General features: G+C 25.6%; 6 protein-coding genes across 8 annotated transcripts; 4 read left to right on the top strand and 2 right to left on the bottom strand.

The window, feature by feature from the left end:
• The first annotated feature begins 3,608 nt into the window (after positions 1-3,608).
• On the top strand, positions 3,609-5,499 carry LOC128951981 (BRO1 domain-containing protein BROX-like). The gene is made up of 6 exons (XM_054297295.1): positions 3,609-4,068; positions 4,127-4,316; positions 4,379-4,655; positions 4,718-4,953; positions 5,022-5,184; positions 5,255-5,499. Exons 1-6 carry the CDS (start codon positions 3,762-3,764, stop codon positions 5,375-5,377), a joined length of 1,296 nt encoding a protein of 431 aa, XP_054153270.1. The 5' UTR covers positions 3,609-3,761; the 3' UTR covers positions 5,378-5,499.
• A 1,874-nt stretch (positions 5,500-7,373) lies between these two features.
• LOC128952417 (cytochrome c oxidase subunit 7C, mitochondrial-like) lies at positions 7,374-7,804 on the top strand. Its single transcript, XM_054297815.1, has one exon. The coding sequence runs from the start codon at positions 7,476-7,478 to the stop codon at positions 7,704-7,706; it is 231 nt and encodes a 76-aa protein (XP_054153790.1). The 5' UTR covers positions 7,374-7,475; the 3' UTR covers positions 7,707-7,804.
• Positions 7,805-7,927: 123 nt separating this feature from the next.
• Positions 7,928-9,777, bottom strand: LOC128952157 (uncharacterized). Of its 2 annotated transcripts, none has more exons than XM_054297502.1 (5): positions 9,457-9,777; positions 8,906-9,383; positions 8,786-8,842; positions 8,414-8,722; positions 7,928-8,320 (listed from the first exon to the last, which is right to left on the bottom strand). In XM_054297502.1, exons 1-5 carry the CDS (start codon positions 9,675-9,677, stop codon positions 8,000-8,002), a joined length of 1,386 nt encoding a protein of 461 aa, XP_054153477.1. In that variant the 5' UTR covers positions 9,678-9,777; the 3' UTR covers positions 7,928-7,999. The 2 variants fall into 2 exon arrangements, with proteins under 2 accessions (XP_054153477.1, XP_054153476.1); XM_054297501.1 differs by having other exon boundaries at positions 8,414-8,743; positions 8,798-8,842.
• A 795-nt stretch (positions 9,778-10,572) lies between these two features.
• Positions 10,573-11,982, top strand: LOC128951881 (macrophage mannose receptor 1-like). The gene is made up of 3 exons (XM_054297171.1): positions 10,573-10,727; positions 10,800-11,203; positions 11,259-11,982. Exons 1-3 carry the CDS (start codon positions 10,649-10,651, stop codon positions 11,865-11,867), a joined length of 1,092 nt encoding a protein of 363 aa, XP_054153146.1. The 5' UTR covers positions 10,573-10,648; the 3' UTR covers positions 11,868-11,982.
• Positions 11,983-13,802: 1,820 nt separating this feature from the next.
• Positions 13,803-15,034, bottom strand: LOC128966501 (uncharacterized). Its single transcript, XM_054313350.1, has 4 exons — positions 14,936-15,034; positions 14,541-14,852; positions 14,143-14,455; positions 13,803-13,807 (listed from the first exon to the last, which is right to left on the bottom strand). The coding sequence occupies exons 1-4, from the start codon at positions 15,032-15,034 to the stop codon at positions 13,803-13,805; spliced, it is 729 nt and encodes a 242-aa protein (XP_054169325.1).
• Positions 15,035-19,471: 4,437 nt separating this feature from the next.
• LOC128951801 (transmembrane protein 117-like) lies at positions 19,472-24,926 on the top strand. Of its 2 annotated transcripts, none has more exons than XM_054297075.1 (7): positions 19,472-19,880; positions 20,669-21,173; positions 21,642-22,174; positions 22,835-23,058; positions 23,658-23,784; positions 24,119-24,430; positions 24,653-24,926. In XM_054297075.1, the coding sequence occupies exons 1-7, from the start codon at positions 19,610-19,612 to the stop codon at positions 24,865-24,867; spliced, it is 2,187 nt and encodes a 728-aa protein (XP_054153050.1). In that variant the 5' UTR covers positions 19,472-19,609; the 3' UTR covers positions 24,868-24,926. The 2 variants fall into 2 exon arrangements, with proteins under 2 accessions (XP_054153050.1, XP_054153051.1); XM_054297076.1 differs by lacking the exon at positions 19,472-19,880 and adding an exon at positions 20,233-20,512.
• Positions 24,927-26,358: the final 1,432 nt, after the last annotated feature.

Genomic DNA, 26,358 nt, shown 5'->3' with positions numbered 1-26,358 from the left:
TTAGTTATATTCTGTACTCTATCGTAGTTTATGAAACTAAAACACAAAATGATATTTTCTTCAAAAATACTTTAATTCATATATAGTTTCAAACAAAAGTGTATATCTTTTATGCGCACACATAATAAAAGCAAAAACTTTTACTTTATTTATTAAATTAAATGCCTATTATATAACAATAATAAGATGAATATATTAGTCGTTTAACAGAATAGTTATTTAATTTATTTAAATTGATATACAATTATTCACATACAAACACATAGTTGATCTGTTAGCATATATTTTATTATTTTTTTCCAGTATATTAATTAAATGATTTTAGTTTTTATTTGCTTTCCTTATGGCTGTCTCTCTATATCTACGCCTCTCTCTCAGTCATACATACAGTAAACACAAGAAAAAGAGACAAATATACTCAGACACTGCGAGAGAGAGAGAGAGAGAGAGAAAGAGAGAAAGAGAGAGAGAGAGAGAGAGAGAGAAGAGAGAGAGAAAGAGAGAGAGAAAGTATGTGAGAGATGTGATGCTCTCGAGTAACGAAAAGAGACCGAAAAGCTATTAAATTATTGCAATGAATTGCAAGTCAATAGAGTGTGGTTCACATGACAACAATATAACTGAACCAATGCTAAGACAATAGCCATCAATAAGCCAACACTACACTACCTGTGCCTCATTAGGCAGCACTTCTGCAAACTTTTATAATAATAATTTCACTTATGATATGAGCACAGGGATCATCATATTGACTTTAATGTTGTGCTGATTGACAACAAAGTGATATATAGTAAATACATGATATTGGTTTTAAATATTATGTTAAATTATTCACTACAGTATAAATATAGCTAAAATATATTGTAGTGATAAAATTGTTCTACATTTTTGAAATTTTTTATTTTTGAAAATATTGTATAATATTATATTAGCATAAGTTTTTAGGCAAGTTATTTTAGTAATATTTTATGTTTATGCTTTTTGATATTGATATTTATGTTTAGCTATATTCAAAGCATTTATTAAATTTTAAAGATATTATTTCACTATTATGTTAATTTACAATAAGTTATAAGTATAATATAATAAGTGTAAAATAAATATTTTATTTTATTTATCAGTATTATAACTATTATATTAATATAAATTAAATAATAATGTATTTGTGCTACAAAATCGATCAATTGATAGAGTATTTCAAAACATCTTTTTTACAGTATTTTTAAAATATAAAGTATTGTATATTTACTTAATATCAAAATAAAATAAAGTTTTTTTACAAATAAGAATAATAAGCAAAAATATTTTGCACTAAAAACAACAACAAATAATAATTTGAAAATTTTAATTTAAACACATTATCGTATATTTTTATATACATATTATTAACAAACAATCTTATTTTTATGAGTCTCATACAATCATTTAGTTTTTCAGAGGGTTTTTTTGTTGTTATAAAACAATATGTCAAATGTGTATAACGACTATAACAGCAAAATTGTTTCAATGTTTCAGAATATTCTGTCTAAATGTGTGTAACAATCGATAAGTTTTATGTCTTCATCATTGAAGTGCTTTTAATGGCATTTAATACAAAGCTATCGTAGCATTTGTTTTCTCATTTGATATAATTTTGTTTTTTATGACTAAAAAACTAAATCAGACTTTGATATAAAAGGTAAGAGACATTCAGTGAAAGGTCACAACAAATATCGGTACAAAATATTATAAATAAAAGACTTATTATTTTTGTTATTAAATGTTAAATTTAAGCACAAAAACAAATATAAAAAATAGAGTAACAATTTAGCAAATAACTGGAACTTATCAGCTTGGAAATTTTACATAAAATTGTTTATTTTAATAAATATAAATAAAAGTTAAGTTTGTTTTATTTTTATTAATAATATATTTATATAAAATTATACAGCGTGACATATTCAATTTATATAATAGTTCAATATTATCATATTTATTCACATAATAATAATAATAAATACTGCAGAAAACAACCTAATGTTTAATAGCTTATAAAATATGTATATTATTTGATGCAAACTCTTGTGTATTGATCTCAACAATGATAATAAAATAACAACAATAATAATAAATTTAATTATGAATATCTTTCTATGATAAAATTGGTAAATATTATTTAATGAATTTATGATAGTATAAATATAATAATAAAAAAGGTTATTATTTTATGATAATATTTTTTATTGCTTATAATATACAATGAAAGTTATATCAAACTACAGTACAAATTCAGCAACATTTTATAAAAAATAATAGTCAAAAAAATAATCAATATAATATTAATATTATTATATATATCATTAATAAAAATAAATTTACTCATTATTTGTTTTAATAAAAAACAAAATTTAAAAGTGTAAACCAATAACAAATAATACATAATTTATAAATATTATTATTACTATAAAAATATATCATTTATTTTTATAAAATATACTGATTTTACTTTAAAATTATCTGTTATTGATAGAAATATAATAATTGAATTTATTGGTTGTTCAATAAATAAACTGTAAAATAACTTATTTTTTCAATAATCATATACTGTACTGTAATTTGCAATATAAAAGCAATTTAAATTTTACAATTTTTAAAAATTTACTTATATATGATCTGACAATTCAATTAACGATTATCACCGATAAATGGCTGTAATAATTACCAAACACTTAACTATAAGTTCCCGGTTTTGAATTATAATTAATAGAAATTTACACAATAACTAAATAACAATTTTAATAAAATTTAAAGTACTTATAGTAATTTATGTTTAAAATGTCTATTAAATAAAACTAATTTGTTTGTTGTCACTGTTGTTATTTAACTAAAAAAACAATAATTTTTTTAATTAGAATTATTGATTAAAAGCTTTAACATTTTGGTAAAATTTCTACAATTTATGTCATTATTTTTTAATGATAATATTGCATAATTGTTTAATAATAATAATAATAACGATTAAATTTATTTTTATTAACAGTATAATAGAGTTCTGTCTTAAATAAATATTTATTTTAGCAACATAATTTATACATTATAAATTATATTGATAATAAAATACAGCAATAAATCTATAAAATATGTACAGATACTTGTTTTATGTTAAATTGTTTTTTAAACAAAAGCAAAACAAAAAAATTATAAATTATAAATATTCATATATCGATATTACATAAATAAAAATAATTATTTCTATTATTATCTAAATTAATACAAATACATTTTATAATAAATATTTTAATATTGATTTTGTTAATGTATATTATGCAATAATTATGGTTATTATTATTACTATAATTTAATATACCTTAACTAAAACTTTAATAATGATATTAATATATAAATTTTTATGCATAACAAGTTAATAAAAAAAAAAGTTTTAAATATTTATGCATTACTTTAAATAATAATAACAATAATAATATGATTAAAACAAACATTTAATGTAAATTATAGTAACAATGCAAACAATCGCCAGAATATTCTGTGATATTTTCACAACCAATGCATACAATACTACATAATGTACTAAAATATGGCTAAAAGTGACGCTATTTATGAATAACAATACAATTGATGTCAACAATTGACTCAACACTCAAAACAACTGTGAATTCAATGACAACACAATTACTCATTGAGTTTGCAATCAATAATTGTATGACTAATTGAATGGTCATTATTATCATTGTTGTCATCGACTACAAGACATCACTACAAGAATGTCTCATTGGTTCCATCGAAACGCATTGAAGAACACAACAGTTCAGTCATTTGCCCTGTCCTTAGTCGCGGCCCAACCGCAAGCTATCCAACTGTGCGATCGCTTGAAGACATACCGCCAACAGGTGTTGGAACTGATGACCGATCCGTCCAGTGATGCCGATGTGGTGGACAAACAATTGCGACTTTATTTGTCGCTACTGTTGGGCTTTGTGTTCAATAATAGCTTTGACCCGAACCACGGACCGACTGATAGCTCCAAACTAAGACATTATATTAAGTTCAAGTGGACGGACACTCTGTTGGGTCAGTACTCTCTCGCTGACCATTCAATGATTGTTGTTATCATATTTGCATTGATTAGGTGCCACTCCGTGTGTCAGACAGGACACAGTGTTTGAGTTAATCTCCATTTGTTACAAGTACTCCCTATGGCTGACCAAACATTGCGCACAATTAGCCGCCAAATCGGACATTACGATGGAAACGGCCAAAGAGTGTCACTCGTGTTTGCGTAAAGCGGCCGGCATTCTGACGGCCATTCAAAATGAATGGTATTTAACACGATATTTGTTTATTATTATTCATATATAATATTTAATTTATTAAACTAAAGGTGCGATCGATTACTTGAGAAAAGTTTTAGCGCCGGTAGTGATTTGGATCCCCGGGTGCTCAGCGCATACATACAACAGTGTCAGGCGGAAGCACAGGAGGTTACTATAGCCCGCGCTATAGAACTGAAACACAGTCCGACGTTGATCTCTGCGTTGGCAAACGAGACATCAAAACTATTTCTGGCGGCTGCCAGTGCTATCAAAGCATTGGATCAGACAAAAGTGTCCAAATGGATGGCATATTTTCAATTGAAATCATCATTTTACGAGTCATACGTATGTTTCAAAGTTATTTGATTGTAATTTTATCCTAATTTTTTTATTTTCTACTATTTTAGGCCTTTTGCTATTTAGGTGAAAGTCTATTAGAACAGGAAAAATGTGGAGAAGCTATTCGTGCACTGGAAGAGAGCGAAAAGTTTTACGAAATAGCTGTCAAACTATGCAAAGAATATCGCAAACAAAAGTCATTGGGAGGAACGGGAGCTAAAATTGATGAACATTTGTTTTTTCGTAAATTACAGCCACAAGTGAAACGAACTAAAGACAAATGTGTTCGTGAAAATGGATTTATGTATGAAAATCATTGTTTTTTGTTGTTTTGATTGATATGTTTTTATTAACTATTGTTTCTGTCTTCAGTTTTCATCAAAAGGTGCCTAAAGAGTGTCCAGTATTAGAACTAAAAGCAACACATGGATTGGTGACACCCGAAGAGTTTTCGATGCCATCACTTCACGAGCTTTGGACACCACAATCATATGCGGCCTTTGATTTATCTAAAAATGTCACATATATTGATCCGGTTAGTCATTAAATAGGATTATATAACAATATAATTGATTGTAATTATTTATTTAACGTAAAAAATATAGAGACAAAAGTTAGAAAAAGCGACGAAAGATAAGCCCGAAGAGCCTATTCCTGCGATGGATGAGAAGCCCATCAAATACAGCGAAACGGACCCCAAAAACCAGAGCGGATGTCAAATACAATAAAATTGACTTTTGTTTTCTTAATTTGTGCACATATTTTATTAATCAAAATATATATTTTATATATTGTTTTTGTTAACTATATTTTAATCATTGTTTATTTAATTACTGACATTATTATACAGTACGGTATATAAAGATTATATAATAATTGGGAATTTTATGTATGTATTTATATTTGTATTATTATAGAATTTATTTTAAAGATCATTTTACTTTAATCTTACTGTATTTCTACTAAAATATTAAATATTAAACAAATATTAATTTATAATTTACATGTATGACATAAATTTATAATGAATTAAACAATTTACAAGTAAAAAATGTGTTTATTTTATTCAATTTCAGTTAAAAATTACGATACAATTATTTAAAAGTATAAAACATTAAAAAATTAATATTTAAATGTAAAAAATGATTGATATTTATATTAAATCATAATATCATTGATTTTTGTTTGGGTCATGACTTTTGCAATACAATTGCTTTTTAAGAAGTCGTTTACATTTGAGTTTAAAATTACTTTTTTTGGTCAATCCTTGGCATTGAGTGATAGTATTGGCAAACATTTTGTCAATCTTTGGGAATATATTTTTCTTGAATAGTTGTTCTGTTTGTTGGGACATATGTCTAGTCTTCTCAAAGAAATAGTTGGCACACGACTTGAGTTTATGTTCGCCGACTTCATAATAAAAGCCGATAATATAATTGAATTTTTGTCCGCTTCCGAGATATCCAAATCGGTGAATATAATGTTGTAATGCCTTGATATGAGTCGTACCAAAAAAGTCCGAATTATCCATCTTTTCCTGTGATATCACATAACATCGTTCGTATTGATCGTGAATTAAGTAAAGACAACAAACTCGCGGATCTTTGCCATCCAAGTCATACACAAACTCGACATTTGCAACATTTGGCTCCCGGAGCTCATCGGCCGACACTTTAGACCAATATTTTTGTACGAAAGCCGGCTCTGTGTTAGCCATTGTCTTCTATACTATTTATTTAGATAATGTCGACTACAAAGAGTCTATAATTTAGAGTATGTTATTCAGAGAAGTAATGTTTAAAAATGATTTTTTTTCACGAACTAAAAGCTCTAATAATACTGTATTAGGTTTAAACCATTTTGAGAATTGCCATTTGTGTGGACGGATAGGATTGGCTTATTGGCAAATAACTAATAGATCAATGACTTTAAATAATTTGATGGACACTTATATTGCAAATTTGAATATAATATGAGATTTCATGTTTATATAAAAAATATATTTGATTAGTATTTATATTAAATCTAGGAATATATAATATATTTCAAACAGATAAGTTAATTGATTCAAATTTAGTATAAATGATATAAATTATGTACATTATATATTATATATGCTAAAATAAATAAATATGATTTAGAATCTACTGTAGATGATGAGCATGGTTGATTTGTAAAAAAATATTCAAAAAAGTTGTGCATCAGTCACATGATATAAAACAGGTTTTATTACTGTTAAGCAAATAAATAACATTTGTTTGTAATTTATAATAATTTTTAAATTTATTTATAATATAATATAATATTGATGGTAATTTAACCCCCACTTTTTCAGGCCTCCCTTTTTATGAGATATTGGCCATAATGATAGAGGTGTCAAAATACTGTAAATTATGTTTAATACATTAAACAATTATTGCTTATACAATATGATGAGCAAGGTAGAGATAGTTTAATATAATGTTAAGTTAATTATAAATTATAATAATTATATTATATGAGTACTCAATATAAACATTATTAATTTATTAATAGTAGATTTTATACAATAAATCAAACAAATTATATACTCAATAATAAATGTGTTATAACTTATAAGTCATGATTGTATGCTTACCCATCAAATAGGCATCACTTCTAGCATACAGTTATGAAAATATACAATATATTGAAAGATAGGAAAAAACAATTCTTAAACAAATAAACGATAGTATCTATAGTTATACTACTTATAGAAACCAAATGATATTTTCAGTCGCCATTAAAATCTATTGTTAAAAATAAAACACAATTTTATTACTTAAATCAGAAAATACTGATTCAAAAATGTTGGTCTCACGACTTGGTCTATCGGCCACACGCCGTGTACTACCGTTGCAGCGACAATGGGTGCGGCGATCACATGATGCCACCTATAAGGGACAGAATCTGCCGTTTGATATAACGAGTCCCAGATTGACGGCCATCAAGTTCTTTGTATTCTTCAGCATACCGTTTGCCGTACCGTTTATTATCGTCAGATATCAGCTCAAGAAAGCTGCCGGTCATTACATTTAACAAGATTTTTGCAATAACCAGAGGTACAGGTATTTGTTATTAATACCTGTGCTTAATGCTTATCATTATAAAATTATTATTATTATTAATTATTATTATAATGAGTAATTGTAGTTATAGTTTATTTTTCAAATTATTGTAATGCTAATACATTGTTAATCTTTTTTTTGAAAAATTCTAATTAAATACTAATTAATAATATAATAAATTGTTTTTGTTGTTATTTGTAATAAATATATTACGGTATATATTAAAATAGAAATTACATGAATAGTTTGAATCTTAAATTTGGATCAATCATTGCTGGCCTGAAATAAGGTGACCGTAAGCTGTCCGACATCGAAGCTGATAAATGATCCGCACGTGTGGTGAATGCCAAACACACCGAAGTAGCCAAACATAAAGCACTGCCACTTGCGCTCCGGGTATCGCTTCTCCATATGAGTCTTGATTTCCGATGACAGTGCTGTCAGTGTTTCTGATTTTTCAATGGCAGCAAATGTAATCTTTTTGACGTCCGATATCATACTCTGTTTCATATCTGTCTTTAATATTTGTATTTCTCGCTTTATTTTACCATTTTTGAACCGTTTTCTCATTGTTTGGACGTTTAGCTTTCAAAAATTATTAAACAAATAATATTTTAATTTAATTATAAGTTTTGCAATCAATATAGTTTAACAAATAATAATAATAATAATACTAACAAATTGTGTCTTATAAATTTCAAAGAATAGTAAACCAAATTTTACTTTAATAAGAAAACCCGATTCAAACATAAAATAACTTTTTAAACCCATCTTATAGTCGGCACTGCAATGCCATCGATGGCCAAACTCATCATTGAGTGATTCAACAATGTTTTTGCAAACCAAAAACACACTGTTATACTCTTTGATTTGCGACCTAACAATTGACAACACTTTTTGTGTCATCTCTTTGTTCATCTCATTTTGCATCACTTCGTGTGACCACAAATGCTTCCGACACTCGTTGAATATCTCCTGTTCAGACATCTGCAAAAAAACAATAGATGTCTAATAACTTATTAGATTATTTAAAATTATTAAACTTATTACTTCCGGTAATACCGATTGTGAGTTAACTGTAATTGCGGCCACTCTTTGGTTAATTGGCTATAAATATGAATATTTAATTAGTAGTCTTTTAAACTTTTTGAAATAAATAAAATCTATTACCGGAAGAGCGCTGATTCTTGTAGTCAATTCTTGACTGTTAGTTAAGTCTTGAATTGTTTTCAAGAAGTTCTCCTTTTCGGCCTTTAATTCACGTATTTCTCTTAACAAAGACTGTTCCCTTAAAGAGGCTGACAGTACACTACTTGTTGTTAGCAAACTGGTAGGTCTAGTAGGTGTTACTGTGGGTACGGGTGGTGCCGGAGCTCTCAATGGAACCGCTGATGGTTGTGGTTTACGTTTCAATGTTTCAATTTCTCCATTGGCCTTACGATTCAATTCAAGCAATGCTTTGATACAGTCGTGTCCAGTCTTTTGGATCTCACAAAAACATTTCTTGCATTTTTTAATCTCTTTCTGTACATTATATCGACATTTGATGACATGATTTGACAGATCCTCTAATGATATCACTTCTTTACAGCCCTTATCTCTGAAATCACATTTGATTTTAAGTTTTCCTAACATATTGACCATAACTCTAACAAAATCAACAAAATTGTTATTATAATGTATTTATATAATAGCACAAGTATTAATTGAAAGCTACATACCTGGGTGGTCGTGACAATGTAGCACTCGTAAGCGTTTTTCTATCATATGGACAGGTATTGTTAGTTGACAGCCAATTGTTGATACAGTCTTCGCAAAATGTCTGGAGACAGCACTGGGCAATAACCGGACAGCAAAAAATGTCTTGACATATACTGCACGTTAGCTCAGCCCTATCGGCTAGACTCAGATTAACAAATCGGTCGCAATCATAACCGGGCATTTTTAATATATCATTTATAATTAACTATTATAGTTAAATATATACAGTAATAGTCAATGTATTAAATATTTTGTTTTTGTAACTTATATTTATTTATTTGTATACTTTTTAGCAAACAAAAAAAGTAAAAAATAAGTGTATAGAAAATAAAAACTAAAATGTCAGATAAATAATATCAATAATATAAGAAAATGTAAATATAATTTATGATAACCAGAGATCTTGATATTTACTGACAGATAATATCTGTAGAAACAATATAATAAAAATAATGTAATTTTAAGGGTTATATATATTTGTTTATGATTTATGTAGTGCTATGACTAATAACATTACAATAATTTTGAGAAATTATTTTCTTTTTACTTTTTTTATACAACATTAATATCATATTATCCATTATGTAATTTACTATATAATATATTTTGTAAAAAATTATTTAATAAATATTAATTGTTTTAAGTTAATACGATTTTTATTTTCAATGTTGTAATTATTGTTGTAATTTTAATTTATAATCATTAATAAATAACAATTAAATATAAAAACTCGTTTTCATTGCAAATGTAAACATTAAAACTTAATAGACTAAATTGAATTAGATTGAAATATCAATAATTTAATAGATTGTCTCAACCTTGATAATATTAAAATGTTTTGATATAAATCAAGTTAATAAAATAAACATTTAGTAAGTTACTAATAATAACATAAAAATTATTATTCATTGTTGATAATTATCTTGTAATCCTTCAAAAATTAAAAATTTTGCCATAAATTTTAGTAAAATTTGATAGTTATCATTATATACTGGAAAATTATCATATAAATTATGTATACTAAAAATTTTAAACAATATAAATACATCAGTATTTTGTATTTAAAAGAAATTTTGCAATTTTTAGAAATATTAATTAATTTTGTCTAAAATTATATAATACAATAATTATCAGATTATATTTGAAAACAAAATGTCAATTGTAGTAAATTTGTTAATTTCATTTGTTATTTTAATTAATAATAAAGTTGATAATCAATATTGCGATTTTGGTAACATATAAAAACTTACTGATTATAAGATATAGTCTATAAAATGCTAAAATAAATTAAATATTTCAATAGATTGTAGTGATATGTGGTTGCAATACAAAGATGATGTGTTTATGGCTGTTGTTTATTATAAGACCAGATATTCATATGCAGACCAATTATGTCGCACAAAGAGTGCCAAATTGGTTGTCATCGATAGTCCAGAAAAACAAAAGTTTGTCGAAAAAGTGATCCAAGAGTCGGGTGTTGAGGATAACGCATGGATTGGTCTTAACCGGACTGACCAGTCGTATCAATGGTCAGATGGTACAGACCTGTCATTTACCAATTGGTCACCGGGTGAACCAAATAGCAGCAATTCCACTGCTTGTGTGCAAATCTATGCCGAGTCATATCGCTGGGACGGAAAGGCCGTAACATTTGGTAAATGGGATGACTTGCCGTGTGATAGCAAAAGAGTTTTTATTTGTGAAAAGGTTAGAGTATTACAATTAATTGATTAATATTTGATTTTATGACTTAATTTATTAGAAAAGAAAAATTCATAGCAAACTAACTACCGGTTCGGCTAATGCGCTGATAGAAGAAACTCGTGATAGTGGTAGTGAAACTCAGGGAGGAAATGGAGGTGAAAGTGGAGGCGGACTTTTTGGATTAGTGAGAGGCATCAGTAGTGGCATTACTGGGATTAGTGGTGGCATTAGGGGTGACATAAAATCCATAATTACAGAAATACAAAATGACATTGCTAAACTAAAAAGTCTAATACACATCATTCCCATTGGCTTTATATACACGCAATTGGGTAATCAATCAGCACCTGCCGACCTTTGGCCCATAGCTCAATGGGAAGACATAACAGCTCAATACTCTGGTTTGTTTTTCAGAGCCGAGGGCTCGGGTTCGGGTGTCTTCGGGGAAATTCAAGAAGAGTTTGCACCGAGAATTACTGAAGCAAAGGTGGGTCGAGTCGAACATAACTATAATGTCAGTGATTTTGCTATTGGAAAGTGGAGTTCATATTTATGTACCGGTGCTGATGATGATGTCAAGGGCTGCTGGAGTAGTAGTTTTTATACTACAGCCGGTGAAATCAGACCCAGAAATATAGCAATCAAGTTATGGAAAAGAGTCAAATAAAATGTCTAAAATTAATTTTACTAAAGTTCTTAATAATTTTTATAAATATAATAGTAGATTATAACTAATATTTTAATAATTATTATATACATTAAATAAACAATTAATCGTTTAAGCTGTGAAATTAAGTCAAATCATATATCATAATTTTTTCAAAATGATTAAATTTATTTACTATTAATTTGCGGTTATTGCTTAAATTTAACCAATACAATATGTTTAGCAGGTTAAATTATTTAGAATTAAAGTTATAATTAAATTAAAATAAAATTTAATCTTTAAATAAATGTATTATATTAATAAAATAATAGTTATTATCAAAGTTAAATCAACTGTCAGGCAGGTAAGTATAGCTTTATTAATAATATGTCAATAAAAATTGTAATTCAAACAACTTGAAATACCAATTATTATATTTGATAATAACTGGGGTAACATTTCATGTTAGTATTAAAATGTACGTTAATAGTAAATGTGATATTTGCTTATTTTTTACTACATTATTATTATTTACATTTTTAAATATCAATTTATGGTCAATATTTTAAAAGTTTTAACTAACTATACAGTAATCATGTGATAACGTAATTATCACATAAATTTTTTATCATATATTCTATGAATTTTAAAAAGTAATTAATTATTAATAAGTTTGTCATAAAAAGTGTATACCGGCTATCATTACTAACAAATCATGGATTCTGGGCCCCAACTGTCCAGTGCTGCACTTATTATGATAATCATGTGTGCCATCAACTTATGTATGTTATGTATGGTTTTATTTATATATAGATACAAAAATCGCAAACCATCGGACTTTGAAGTTGACAGTAGCTCAAGAAATCATAGGCTGAGATATGATAACAATGGTAATAATATTACTCCAATCGATACCATAAGTGGATCTAGAGTTGGTGACAGTAGACCGAGAGTAAAGGATACGTATCAAAGGGCAACCGTTCCTGTTGTTGCACAAAACAACCCTTCATTGACTGTTAAACCTTTAAGTGTGGATCAACTAAAAGATGATCAAGAATTAGAAGGCGAAGGCTTTCCTGATGACAGCAGCGATGACTTTAGTGACGATTTTGTGGATGACATCATCAATGATGAGCCAGTTATAGATCAACCAGTTATTTACGATATATCGAGTGAGCTTATGTATGCTAATGACGGCGCTTACGATGATCTACGAAGTTATGCCTATGAAGGAACTGGTAGTCAGTGCGGATCATTGAGCTCATTGGCTTCAGATATCAGTTCTGACGACGATTTGGACTTTTTGTATGATTTGGGTCCCAGATTTGCTGCAATCACAGCTATTTATGGTCTCAAACAAAGTGATACTTAAATCTGATTATTATATTATAACTTTAAAGTTATTTTAATTATTTACTAATAATTCAATAAAGTTATTAATTTTATTTATATTACAAATGACAAATAATCATATAGTTATTATATATTATGAATTCTATCATTTTAAAATTTGAAGTAATTGTCAAATTTAATAAAAAATTATTTATAACTTATATTTTATATTTAATATTCTTAATATTATTATTGTACAAAATCTAAATAATTAAAGTTTTTATGTTTATTTTTTTGAAAATGATTTTATAATTCTCATTAAATAAAATATTTTAGTTATAAATTTATTAAAATTATTAATATATAATAAATTTAAAAAAAATTACTTTTATAACTTATATCGGTAATTCATAAATTATTATGTACCGGTAAATGTAAATAATTTATAACAATTTTATAATATAATAGTTAAATTTTTCAAACTCACTTAAGAGATACCCTTAAGTCATAAAAAATATTGTGTTTCAATAAAATTCTTGTATTGATATTCATGTATGATCTCAATGAGCACATGTATGTTATAATTAATCATCAGTCTATATACTGGTACTTAACAATATAAATTTAGACTGTATAACGGTATATTGTGTAAAATTAAGATATGCAAGTGATTTAATAAAAAAAACAATAAATAATTTATTAGTAAAAATAAATTGAATAAAATAAATAAAATCACAGCAGAATTGTTCAAATAAATAAATAAATAAATATTATGATGAAATGGAATAATCAAAATAATTATATAATATTAATATATAACATAAATAAAATATTAATAATTTTTAAATATATGATATTTATATCCATATACTGTATATAGATTATATATATTGTGTTATAAATATAATATATTTACAATGATAAACAATAAATTAATATTTATTATTTGTCATATTATTAATACACATTGTTTGAAACAATGTAATTTGCAGATCAGCCACTTTATATGTAATATAAGATCCGTCCCGTTTGGAAATACTAAATGAGCCGAAATATGCACAATCAATACACTGCCACTTATGGTTGTCATATCGCTTATCCATTTGAGTCCTAATCTCATATGAAATGTCATACAAATTATTTGATTTTTCAATCGCATTGAATGTGATCTCTTTGACATCGGTTATCATATGATCATTCATATCGGTCTCAATTATGTTCAGTTCGCTACTTATTTTTCCACATTTGAATGCATTTATAAATTGTTGACAATCAAACTATATATATATACAGTATATAATTAAAATAAAAATAAAAATCAATAAATAAATAAAAAATATATTCTATAAATAACTAACATACAAATTGAATTTTATAGATTTCAAAGTACACGAATCCCATTGTAAATTGTATTAAAAATTGTGGTTCATATGCAAAGTAGGAATTGGATCCCTTTCTATAGTCAATACGACACTGCCATCGATGGCCTAACTCTTCATTCAGTTTGTCGACAATATGTTTACATAATTTAAAACAATTATCTTCATCGGAGATCCCTTGTCTCACAATTGACAGTACTGTTTGCATAATACTATCATTCATATGATTTTGTATGATCTGTGGACTCAACGACTGTTTTCGGGCCGACTTTAAGGCATCCAATTCAGAAATTTCCTGATTTCAGTGAAAAAACAAAATAAATTTATTTAATTAATTATACAACAAATATAAACAAATTAAAAATATAAAATACATACGTTTTCTGTTATTGAATGATCAATATATTCAAAAAAGAGGGCATTGTTTTTATCTTTTTTCGATTTATCTTTCGATGATTTGAATAAATATGAAAACATTTTTATTTTATTGTAATTTTACTTTTTTTGTCAAAAACAATACTAATGAATCAAATACTGCAAATAGTTATTAATAGATACAGTATTACTGTATTAAAAAGTCTAATAGTTTTACTATTAATATTTTATCAATGAAAATGTTGTTCATTTATATTATAAGTTAAATACAATATATTGTTAAATATTTATGAAATCTTTGTTTAATTTTATTTCTATGTAATATACTATGCGTCAGACTATTTGTACGTCACAACCGGTAATTAAGTTTTTTTATGTTATCAGATATTTTCTATATATAAATATTTATCAATTTTATACATTTGAAAGCTATAAGTGTTGTTGTTGTTGTTGCGGACAAACTTTTTGACAAAACTTATATAATAAGATATTAGATAAACAAAATTCAGGTGTTAATTAAAATTATGATAAAATTAAGGTAAACATTAAATGGAAAATTATATCATACGGTAAATTGCTTGTTGAATATGAAAATTGGACATTTATTTACAATTACTAAGTATAATATTTATATATATAGCTGTTTAATTAAAATAATTTTTATTAAATTTATTCAGTGGTTTACATAATTTTATTTAATATATTAATAAGTAATAATATATATTAACTTGAAATTTCATTATTTATTGGGAAAAAAATGTTTCAATCTATAATCGAAATTTGTAATCGAAAATAATATATTTTATTTAATTGTATATTAAAATAAAATATATTATTAATTCATTTGGTTATTAAATTTGATAAAAAAATATACTTAGTTTAATAATCAATAAATTTTTTAATCAATACTGAATATAAAATACTGTATTACAAAATGTTTGTATAGTATATCATTAGTAATCTTCAAAATAATAATAATAGTACTGTATTTACATAACTTATATAATAAGCATTATAATTATTATTAGTGTACTGTATGTTAGTAAAATTTTATATTATTATTTATTATTATATATTATTAATCATTTTTAATGTTTCAGTTTAATCCTAACACTGTGTTTATGTTTGATCTGATCATCAAATATGTCATTCAATGGCATTATATCACAATCGCCAACGCGTCTGAATTTATTGAAATATAAATACCTATTAATATAACTGAAACAAAATACAGTACATTAAACGTGTGCTAAATGTGTGCTAAATCATCGTTTGTAATATTATGATATAAATTATTATTTTTAATGACAACACACTTTACTATAGTATCTGCTTTATGTCATAGATTTGTTAACCGGATTTATACATTTTTTTCTAATATATTTATGATATAAATTGTATATCAAAATACAAAAGTAGAACAAAAGTAATTTAAAAATAAATTAAATATTAAATAGTGTATCGAATTTACAAATAAGTTTTCATTTAAATGACATGTAATACTATTACAATAATGATTATAATTTTTATTTGAAAATAAATTATTCAAAAATCTAATGTTGACAAAAAAAACTAAATTAAAAAAATATATTTCCATTAATAATAACAGATAATTGAGAAAACGAGCTATCTTATAATTAGATTAAATAAAATTATATTATAATTTAATTATGCAAAATTATTGTTGTTTATATTAAAGTAGTTTCTGTAAAATACAATAAAATTAATAATATGATACCAAAACCATAAAATTAATATATCATAAAATACAGTATATACTAAAATGTTATTTTATAATCACTAATAAATACCATTATTTTTATAGGAACTATTATTTTGTCACAAAATTATAAAAATATAATAGAAAATCAATAGTTACACAACAATAACAAAACTAATAAATAATTTGTTAAGTAATTTTAAAATTTATATTATATATATATGGATAACATTGAACTGTAAAAAAGTAATGAAATTTAAAATAATATATGAAATGGAAATTATGTCACAATTATGCTTTAATAACATGGAAGTGACCAAGGGTATCTTATTATTACTATTATTATGTAAATTGATTTATATAATTGTTACGCTGGACTCAATTAGACTTTATATTTATTTTTTTAATTAATTAAATAAAAACTATGTTTTAAAGTTATATTTATTTATTTATCAATTTTTTGTTATTCATACAATTTTACAATATATTTATATAAATATATATAAATCAATAAATATTTAATTTATATCTGATATTGCTATTTATATACTGTACTGTAAATAACAATATTAAGTATCCAATATATTTACAAAATTTATAATACTGTATAATTTAGTAAATAATATTATAGTATTATAAATTATAACAATTATTGCGTTAATGATAAATATAAACAAGTGTATAATGTATTAAAACAAAAAAATCAAGTGAAATACAAATATGTGTCCTATTTTCATGTTTGGCCTAATAGTGTATCAAATTATACAGCAATATAAAAAAAAATATTTACAACACATACACACATTGGTTGATATTTAGATCTTTTATATACTAACTTATATCATATCATATAAATTTATTTGTCATTTATATTACTATATTAATGAAATAGATATAAATTTATTTAATGAAATAAAATTTTCCTATCAGAAGCTCTGATGATTACAAGTAAAATAAAATATCATTTATTCATTTTGTTTGTTTACCAAACAATTTAATTAATCAATAGAAATAAATATATGATTAAATTAATTGCAAAGAGCTATTTTTAATGTAACAACAAATTTATTGTACTGTATATTCAAATGTATTATTGTATGATTAGATAATACACGAAATAAAATGTATAAAAATATAAATACATTATCTAATATGTGGTGTGATTATACCGGTATATGTACTGTACTGTAATGTGATTTACCTGTCATATACATAATATCAAGCAATTAATTAAAATTCATATTCATATTCATAATCATAAAAAAAGTTTTTCTACAAAAATTATTCAATAGTATTGGACGGATAGTGTTGTTCACAGATTACAGCACTGGCAGTCTGGCACAGACACACAATAATCATACGATCCTTCAGTCACGCTATGTTTTTGTTGCAAAAATATTGCAATCATATAATAATAAAAAAAATTTACAGTCAATCCCTTTACATTAATATGTGTTTAACAAATATTGCAATAGTCAGCACAGTGTTCAGCACCCGTATTGTCAATGTATGTACTGTACTGTATGTCTCTATGACGTGATATACTGTGTAGTGATTTCGCATACAATTTACGAATGATATACAGATAATAATAATTAAACTAAAAAAAAGAAATAAAAAAAAGTTTATTTCACTACAAATATTACACTTTCTTTCCCTAACTAATAATAAATATTAAATTGAATGAATAATTACATTATATTTTAGAAAATAAAAATAAATGAATATATAATATTAAATCAGTGCTCTTCATAACGACACTGTACTGTACTTTATGTATGTATGTATTGAACCCCCCTTTCCTATAGCAAGTAAGAAATACCTGCCCTCAAGGGTTATACACAAAAAGCGCCAAAACTCAGTAAATACATGAGCGCCACGCTATACATACATTTATTGTACACTACAATCCCTATAGCGATACCACATAGCGTTTTTTAATATCATATACAGTATTAACTATTAAACAATTAGCTATAAATCTCAATAAACTTGTTTATCTATTAATAACTAGTAATCAAATTTGTAAATAAATAATAATAATATTACAATACAAATATGTATTGTATGTTAACCTTGGTTATCATGCATTATTAAAAGGACATTTAACACACAAATATCACAAAATAATATAACATAAATAATTAAACAAAAAAAATTTATGATATTATAAATTTTTTTTTATATTATTAATAAAATAATAACAAAAAAAACTTTTTGTTTATAAAACCAAATGAAAATCTATTGGAAAAAATGGCTTTTATTTATAAATTGTTTGTATGTATTGCGTCGGCACTGATATATCATATCATATATTTATATTGATATGTATTAGTGTCGGTGTAATGTATGTGTGAGTGTAAGTGCTGTTTGAAGTCAATTGAATTGTTGGGCCAAATGTTTGCCACAATTTATTATTATATTACTCAACAAATACATGTATAATGTGTTATCAAAAACAGACAACACATACACAACAACAACAAAACACAACACAAACTGTATTTTGAATTCACATAACATTAGAGAGACTGTGTGTGTGTATGAACTGTGAGACTCACTGTTCAATAGTACTGTATATTAATATTATTAATACTTTATATTTAGTATTATTTGTTGTCATATATAACACAACACAACAACTATGACTTCATTGACGCTATTATTTTGATTACATTATTATATTTTATTGATTTTAATTATAATTTAATTATTAAATAATTTATTATTATTTCACAAATAATAAATAAATTACATTTAAAGTGTTTAATATTATTACCGATAATTATATTAATAGTAATCATAATATTTATGGCATTTTTCGGCAAAAAGCGTAAAAAAATGTGACCAAAAATATTTGTTATTTAATTTAATTTATTTTAGTTTAAAATTAGTGTAATTTGTATTATATTTATTACTATCGTTGTTGTTGTTGTTGTTGTACTTAATCAACAATTATGTCAATACAAGAGGACAGTGTAGGACAACATCGGTTGTCGTCGACTGACACCAAAACAGTAAAGTCTTTGTCGATGTTGGCGACGGCGACACCAAATGACATAACATTGAATGGTMAACACAACCACCAATTGGTGTCCGACGATGACGATAGTAATCGAGAAGTATTGATACCATTAATGCCTGTATCGGTGACCGCGAAGACACCGAATCAGAAACCAAACTCAATATTGAAGTCCAGTTCCCATCACAAGAGGTCCTGTTCTACAGGTATTGACCACCGAAGAGATTATTAATATTTTTTTATTAGTATACTATATATGATATGTGTTATAATAATGGGATACTTTGTAAATTTATTTATGATTTTTTAAATTGTATTAAAAGTATTAATTGATTACATTAGACAACAGTTCCCATCATTCTTTAATAACCAATTTTTATGATTTCCTCGATAAGGCCTATTAAAGGAAAGGTAGATGTAAGGGGAAAAACGTTAGTTTACGTGTTATATAACGTTAGACACAATTTTAATTATAGTTACAGTCAATTGATTTCGTTAAACAACTAATAATTTTTTGTATATAACAAAAACGATATTTCAAATGTTTATTTTAGTGTTAATTTTAATGTCAATTCCTGTGCTTATTATAGTAATGTTTTAATTTATAATCTTATTTAAATATATACGGCAAATGTTTGTATATTTTTATAGCACCGGTAGGCGTAATGTATATGTATATGATATGTGTACTCTATGGCCATTATGATTATTATTTAATAAGTTCACCCCTTTATTTAACCCGAGATATAATTGAGCCCTTATCTGACACACCTTATTGTTTTTATCTCAATCAGCGTTGGTGTAAATGGCATTTAATATCAGTTTATATAACAATTAGGTATTAGTTATCTATTATGACAATAGGGTGTAATTTAATAGAAATTAGTTAAACAATAATTACAATTTGATTGATATTTTTTGAAAAAATTATCAAAAGATTTCAAAAAATTGATGTATAAATATATAAGATATATAATTATCCGATGAATTACAGGCCAACAAATGAGCCTTCCGTTGGACTTCGTGGCCGGCGATACGGCTCAACTCAAACCACTAAACAATTCATGCGGTTGTCGGACAAAATCGGTTCAAATATTAACTCCGAGTCAAGAGAAGGACGAGTCAGATCTGTGGCCAACAACCGGTGATACCGACACCAACAATAGAGAAAGTCATGGCGGGCTATACACCAAATATTGTGCCAAATGTGATAAATTGTTGACTAATTTGGACGTAAAACAAAATAATCGACAAATTGTGAATAAAAACTTCGATAATTCAACCAATAAGTGTTTGTTAAACAACAAGACTTCAAATAATAGCTACTATTGTAGCGATTGTGATAATTATGACAATACATTTGCTAATAATGCTGCTTCAGGTGGTGGTGGTGGTGATGATACTTATAGTCAATACCTGTGCCATCGGCCACAACACCACATCAATGCTAATTCAGATAATTTAAGTCAATATTCATTACATATGGAAAAGGATTTTAGGTGACTATTATTGATAATTGTTTATTTAACTCCCTGTCCTCTACCAGTATTTTCTTATGCTTTTTAAATACAAAATTAGATTTTATTCGGAATTATATAAAGAACTGAATTTATTTATATTATAAATGTTTAATAACATAAAAACTAATTGTTGATTAGTCGATAGTTGATAGTACAGTGATTTTAATTGTTTCAAATATTTATCTGAATATTTGAAAAACACTACAAATGAAAATGTTATTCAAAGACAAATATTTGACAACTCATTGAAAAATATAATTTACATTTAAATTAGTAAATAATCCTAAAGTATATGATATTTTTGGCACAAAGATTGCTTTCAAAATATACTTCTGTTTAATGTTCAATTTATTAAAATTTTCAAAAATTAATGAATTCAAATATTTATGTCATTATTTTTTTTTTTGCTAATTTACTTTTTTTATAATCCCTGATTCCGTGTCTCAGGTATTATTTCCAGCACCCGTACGCCCGACTTTTTGTTGCATATTTTGTCGTGTTTTGTAATTTTTTGATCTTCGCTGAGGATCCGCTTTCACACTCGTTGATGGAGTGCTCGATACCGGTATTAGGAAACGTGATATCATTTGTGGCCACTAAGTATCCGCCCGAACCTCACTGGATCGTAGTGAAGGTGAGCTTCTGGCTCACAGCCATAGCCGTGGGTCTAGTCTTTGGCAAATACATACTTCACCACATAATCTTGAGGCTAGTGTTACGGCTCAAGATGTTTCGTGACGAGTGCGGCACATGGATGATCATGTTTGCCACTGTTTTTATTTCGTGTTACTTTTTCTCCATTGCCTATAACTGTCTACTGGTATGGGCCCATCCTAGGGCCCACCTCTATGTGATAAACACTTATATGGGTATGACATACGCCAACTTCATGAAAGTGGCTGCTTGTGGCACGTGGTTGGGCGACTTTTTCACTGCCTGGATGATCACAGATATGATGTTACAAGACAACCTATATCCAGGTTAGCTAAATATTTAATTTTATTGCTTATAAATATTATATATATATATTTGTTTGTTTGATAAGCTATCAGTTTGTTTGCATTATCGGTAATACTCTTTGTTTTATTATTAATATAAGTTATTCAATTAGTAAACAGTGTTTACAATATTATTGACTATTTTTGAGACACTTAGTTAATTAATATTATCTTTGAGTTTGTTTAGTTGACTTAGTTTTGTTTGTTTTTGTTTAATTTGTTTAATTGAAATCAAATATACGGTAAAAATATTAGTATTAATATACCGTAGATTATTAAAAGTGTTTGTGTTAAATACGTTAAATTTTCATATAATAAAGTCAGTCTATATTATTTATAATGTTAAGTATATTAAAACATAATAAATAATAATTTATTTTTTGGATCGAAGTCAATGTTAGCATTTTTGTCAGTTAAAAATGCTTTCAATCATTTAATTTAAAACATAATGTTTTTATTTCGATAATCTTAATGCGAATATTAATATTTAATACAAATATTTATTAGTTTAAACTAATACAAAAAATACCATTAAAATAAAATGCATATTTAATGTGTTTTTTTTTCATTTAATGCTATTAAAATATTATTTTGTATTTAAGTGACTAAAAATACTTTTTATGATAACAACTGCACTGTTAGGTTGGGCACAAAATTTGCGCACCTTTTGGCACAAACACACGACAACTCGTATATTGGTGTTCTGGTCGGGCGCTCTGGTGATCGCAGCAGTCGTAATCACACTGATAGTAACCGATAAGATTTCGTGGGATAACCTTAACAGAGATTTTATTGCCAGTACTGAACTGTCCCGGGCTTTCCTGGCCTCTTCTATACTAGTTATGGATCTATTGCTTGTTATGCAGGTAATCATTTGTCAACATTTTCACCATAATTGCCAACTCGTTGACTAAATTATGAAAAGTTCATAAGTTATATGTCAGCATTTGAGCCACAAAATTATTATTAGTATTAAAAGGAACGGTAGATAAAACTGTAGTTCCAAACTTGGGAATAACTTGAATGATTGAATGCTTTCTATTTAAATGTTTTTACTGTTTATTGATAAATGACTTAATCGTCTGATGGTTTCATAAAACAACAACGACTATATTGTCTAACAATTATTTGAGTGGAAAGGGAGTTGAGATTTAAGACATTTATCATAGGATATGGTAGTTATGAATGATGGATGAGAGATATGTTTTGTTTCAATGCATTTTAGTTTATAAAACAAAATTTACATTAGCTTTTGTAGTTTGTATTTTTAAAAATCAATGTGAATCTATAATTTAATATTTTCTATTAGTTACTATAATTATTTATACAAATAATTTGATGGGGAAAATAAAATTAAATAACACTTATTAATTAAAAATATAATATAAATTAAAAAAAAGTAAAAATTAATAATAACTAAATAATAATTAATAATAATTATAATTGTTGTTTACATTATGCACAGGACTGGGACTTTCCTCACTTTGTATGCGATCTAAACATCAAACTTCCCGGTTTACTACAGTCTTCCTATTCGTTAAAGTTCTTCAAAAAGTCGGTTAAGTTTCCTGAAGTGGTCTTCCATATCACTGGTATTTATCATTAACTCATACCTAACCAGCACTTGTGATTTAATGTCAATTATTTTTATTTATATATGTAGTAGTTTTTAGTGCAGTAAATAGTTTATACACTTGTGTTAAGCATTTAAGGAATTTTCTATTTTTGTTTATTTATTTTGACTTTTAAAAGAAAATTTTTATTGTAAAAACACATGAATTGTATATTGTTTTTATTAATTTAAAAGCAATTTATTTTATTAAAAGCATAGATACTATATAAATACATTATACATATAAACAAAAACACATTAATTTGATTATAACAATTATTTTAAAATAAAACACAATTATTTGGCACCTGTAGGCAAATGGTTTAATTATGGTATTATTGTCGGTGTAATGATGTTGGATCTGAATATGTGGAAGAATCAAATCATATACTATCCGCCCGATTACGGCCAATACGTTGACCCAATTGATCACAAGGTTTATACGGTTCTTGATGTAGACATCCTGACGACTGGCAATCGTTCGCTATGGAACTATACGACCCGTTCCTCAACCTATGATCCCGAAACAAACCAAACGTTAAAAGACGGCGATTTAATAATTAATAGCCGCTATTTGGGTTATCCCGGGTTCATTAAGGCCATGGCTTTCCTTCCAATAGCAGCCGGTATGAAAACCTCAATACTTTTAATTGTTTTTCAATGTTGCTGTTTGTCTGTCTTTTAAATATTTACAATTTAAAATATTATACAATATATTGTAAAAGTTTTTATCTATTATTAATATTTTTTATTAAGTACTTAATTATTATTTAATTATATTTAATAAATGTTTTTCACTATTATTATTTTATTAGTTTATTGAAGACTAATAATTGAATTTTTTATAGGTTTTGTGTTATTTTTTACACTTATCTACCAATACGGTCGCTTTCCGCCCAAAACGGATGTCTCGGCCGGTGGTCGCCTTAAAAAACGACACTCGAGTTGGCGTCGGGAGCGCCGCGACTCACGATTGGGCGGCTATATCTCGTGGCGCGGTATCACTATATACGGTGGCAATAGCTCTATGCACCGCAAAAATGAATCAATTGATTACAAATAATCAAAAATTCAAGTTTGATTTGTTTTTATTTTTTGCAACATTTAAAACTTCCTTTTTATGCCAAAATCTCTTAACAATCGTTTTTGACGATAATAGTAATAATAATTATTTATTTACTTGTTTATCAATTATTAATTAAATGAATTAACTATTATTATTATTGTACAGTATAATCATTTTGTGATTTAATAATTTATTATTATTTAACTATAATAGCAGTACTTATTATTATTATTTTGTTTTTATAGCCAATTAATTGTAATAATTAGTAATTTTTCTAATTAAGTTTTATATTTATTATTATTATTATAACTTGAGTATTCATTTTTGTTATATTTTTGATAAATCTTTGATAATATAATTACTATTATAAACTATACTTATCATACTATTTTAAAACAATAGATTATTAATGTATTAATTGCTACATTTTTGGACCAAAAGATCTTTTTATAACAAATATATTATTACTTTGAGTTCAATTATCACAAATTTATCTTTAAAATATCCATTGATTTGCTTATTATTTAATATGATATATAAAAACAACGAATTTCACAAAAATTTTTAATAAAAAATATATACAACTATTTCCTTATATTATATAAATTTATGGCCTAAAACGCACCGGTAGTTAAAAATATATCCGGATATGTGATGTTTTAAGACTAAATGATTTTAATCGGAAAAGTATAGGCATATCGCGTTTGACATACAAATAAAACAGTATAATATATTTTATATAGTAATGCAATGTTTTGTTGGCATTTAAAGAGTAATATATTTTATGAAAATTGTAACGAAATGTTTATATCTATTAGTTTTATAAAGAAATAGGAGACAGTATTTTATGATAGATATGACAATGTTATGGTCTATGCTATAAATTTCAAAGTGCTTTCCTATATAAAAACCTAATAAAATTGCTTATATTTGAAGTAATAATTATTTTATAACACAATAAGTGTATTAGATATGGTATATATAATAAAGTAATGGACAGCTATTTTACAACTAGTAATGAATGAATTATTTAATAATAGAAAATCAAAAACAGTATTATATTATTTTCTAAAGAAATTAATTTGTTAGTCATTTAATTTAATTAATAAAACTCACAGCCATTTACATTATTAAAAAAATTACTCATTTTATTAAATTAAGTTTATTATGATTAGAATTATTCATTTCATTATTATTATTATTATAAATAAAGTTAATGCATTAATGATATTGTTGTAAATTTTATATATAAAATATAATGCATTTTTGTTTTTAGTTTTTATAATACAGAATATTCTTTATAAATGTGTTTTTTATGTTCAGTCAATTCCAATAATATTTGTTATTATGTTAAAAATATCACATATAAATTTAGTATGTGTTGCAATTCACTTGCAATTAACTAATGAATTTATTTATATTATATTTTGTTTATTATTATTAATAATAATAATTAAAAAACTATATATAAATTGTTTATATAGTTGA

Source organism: Oppia nitens, unplaced genomic scaffold (assembly GCF_028296485.1).
Source record: "Oppia nitens isolate AA-2021 unplaced genomic scaffold, nextdenovo-longstitch-racon4-pilon3 scaffold1_pilon_pilon_pilon, whole genome shotgun sequence".
Classification (NCBI taxonomy): Eukaryota; Metazoa; Arthropoda; class Arachnida; order Sarcoptiformes; family Oppiidae; genus Oppia; species Oppia nitens.
The sequence above is the reverse complement of the archived record's forward strand: the minus strand, read 5'-3'. Positions and strand labels throughout refer to the sequence as shown.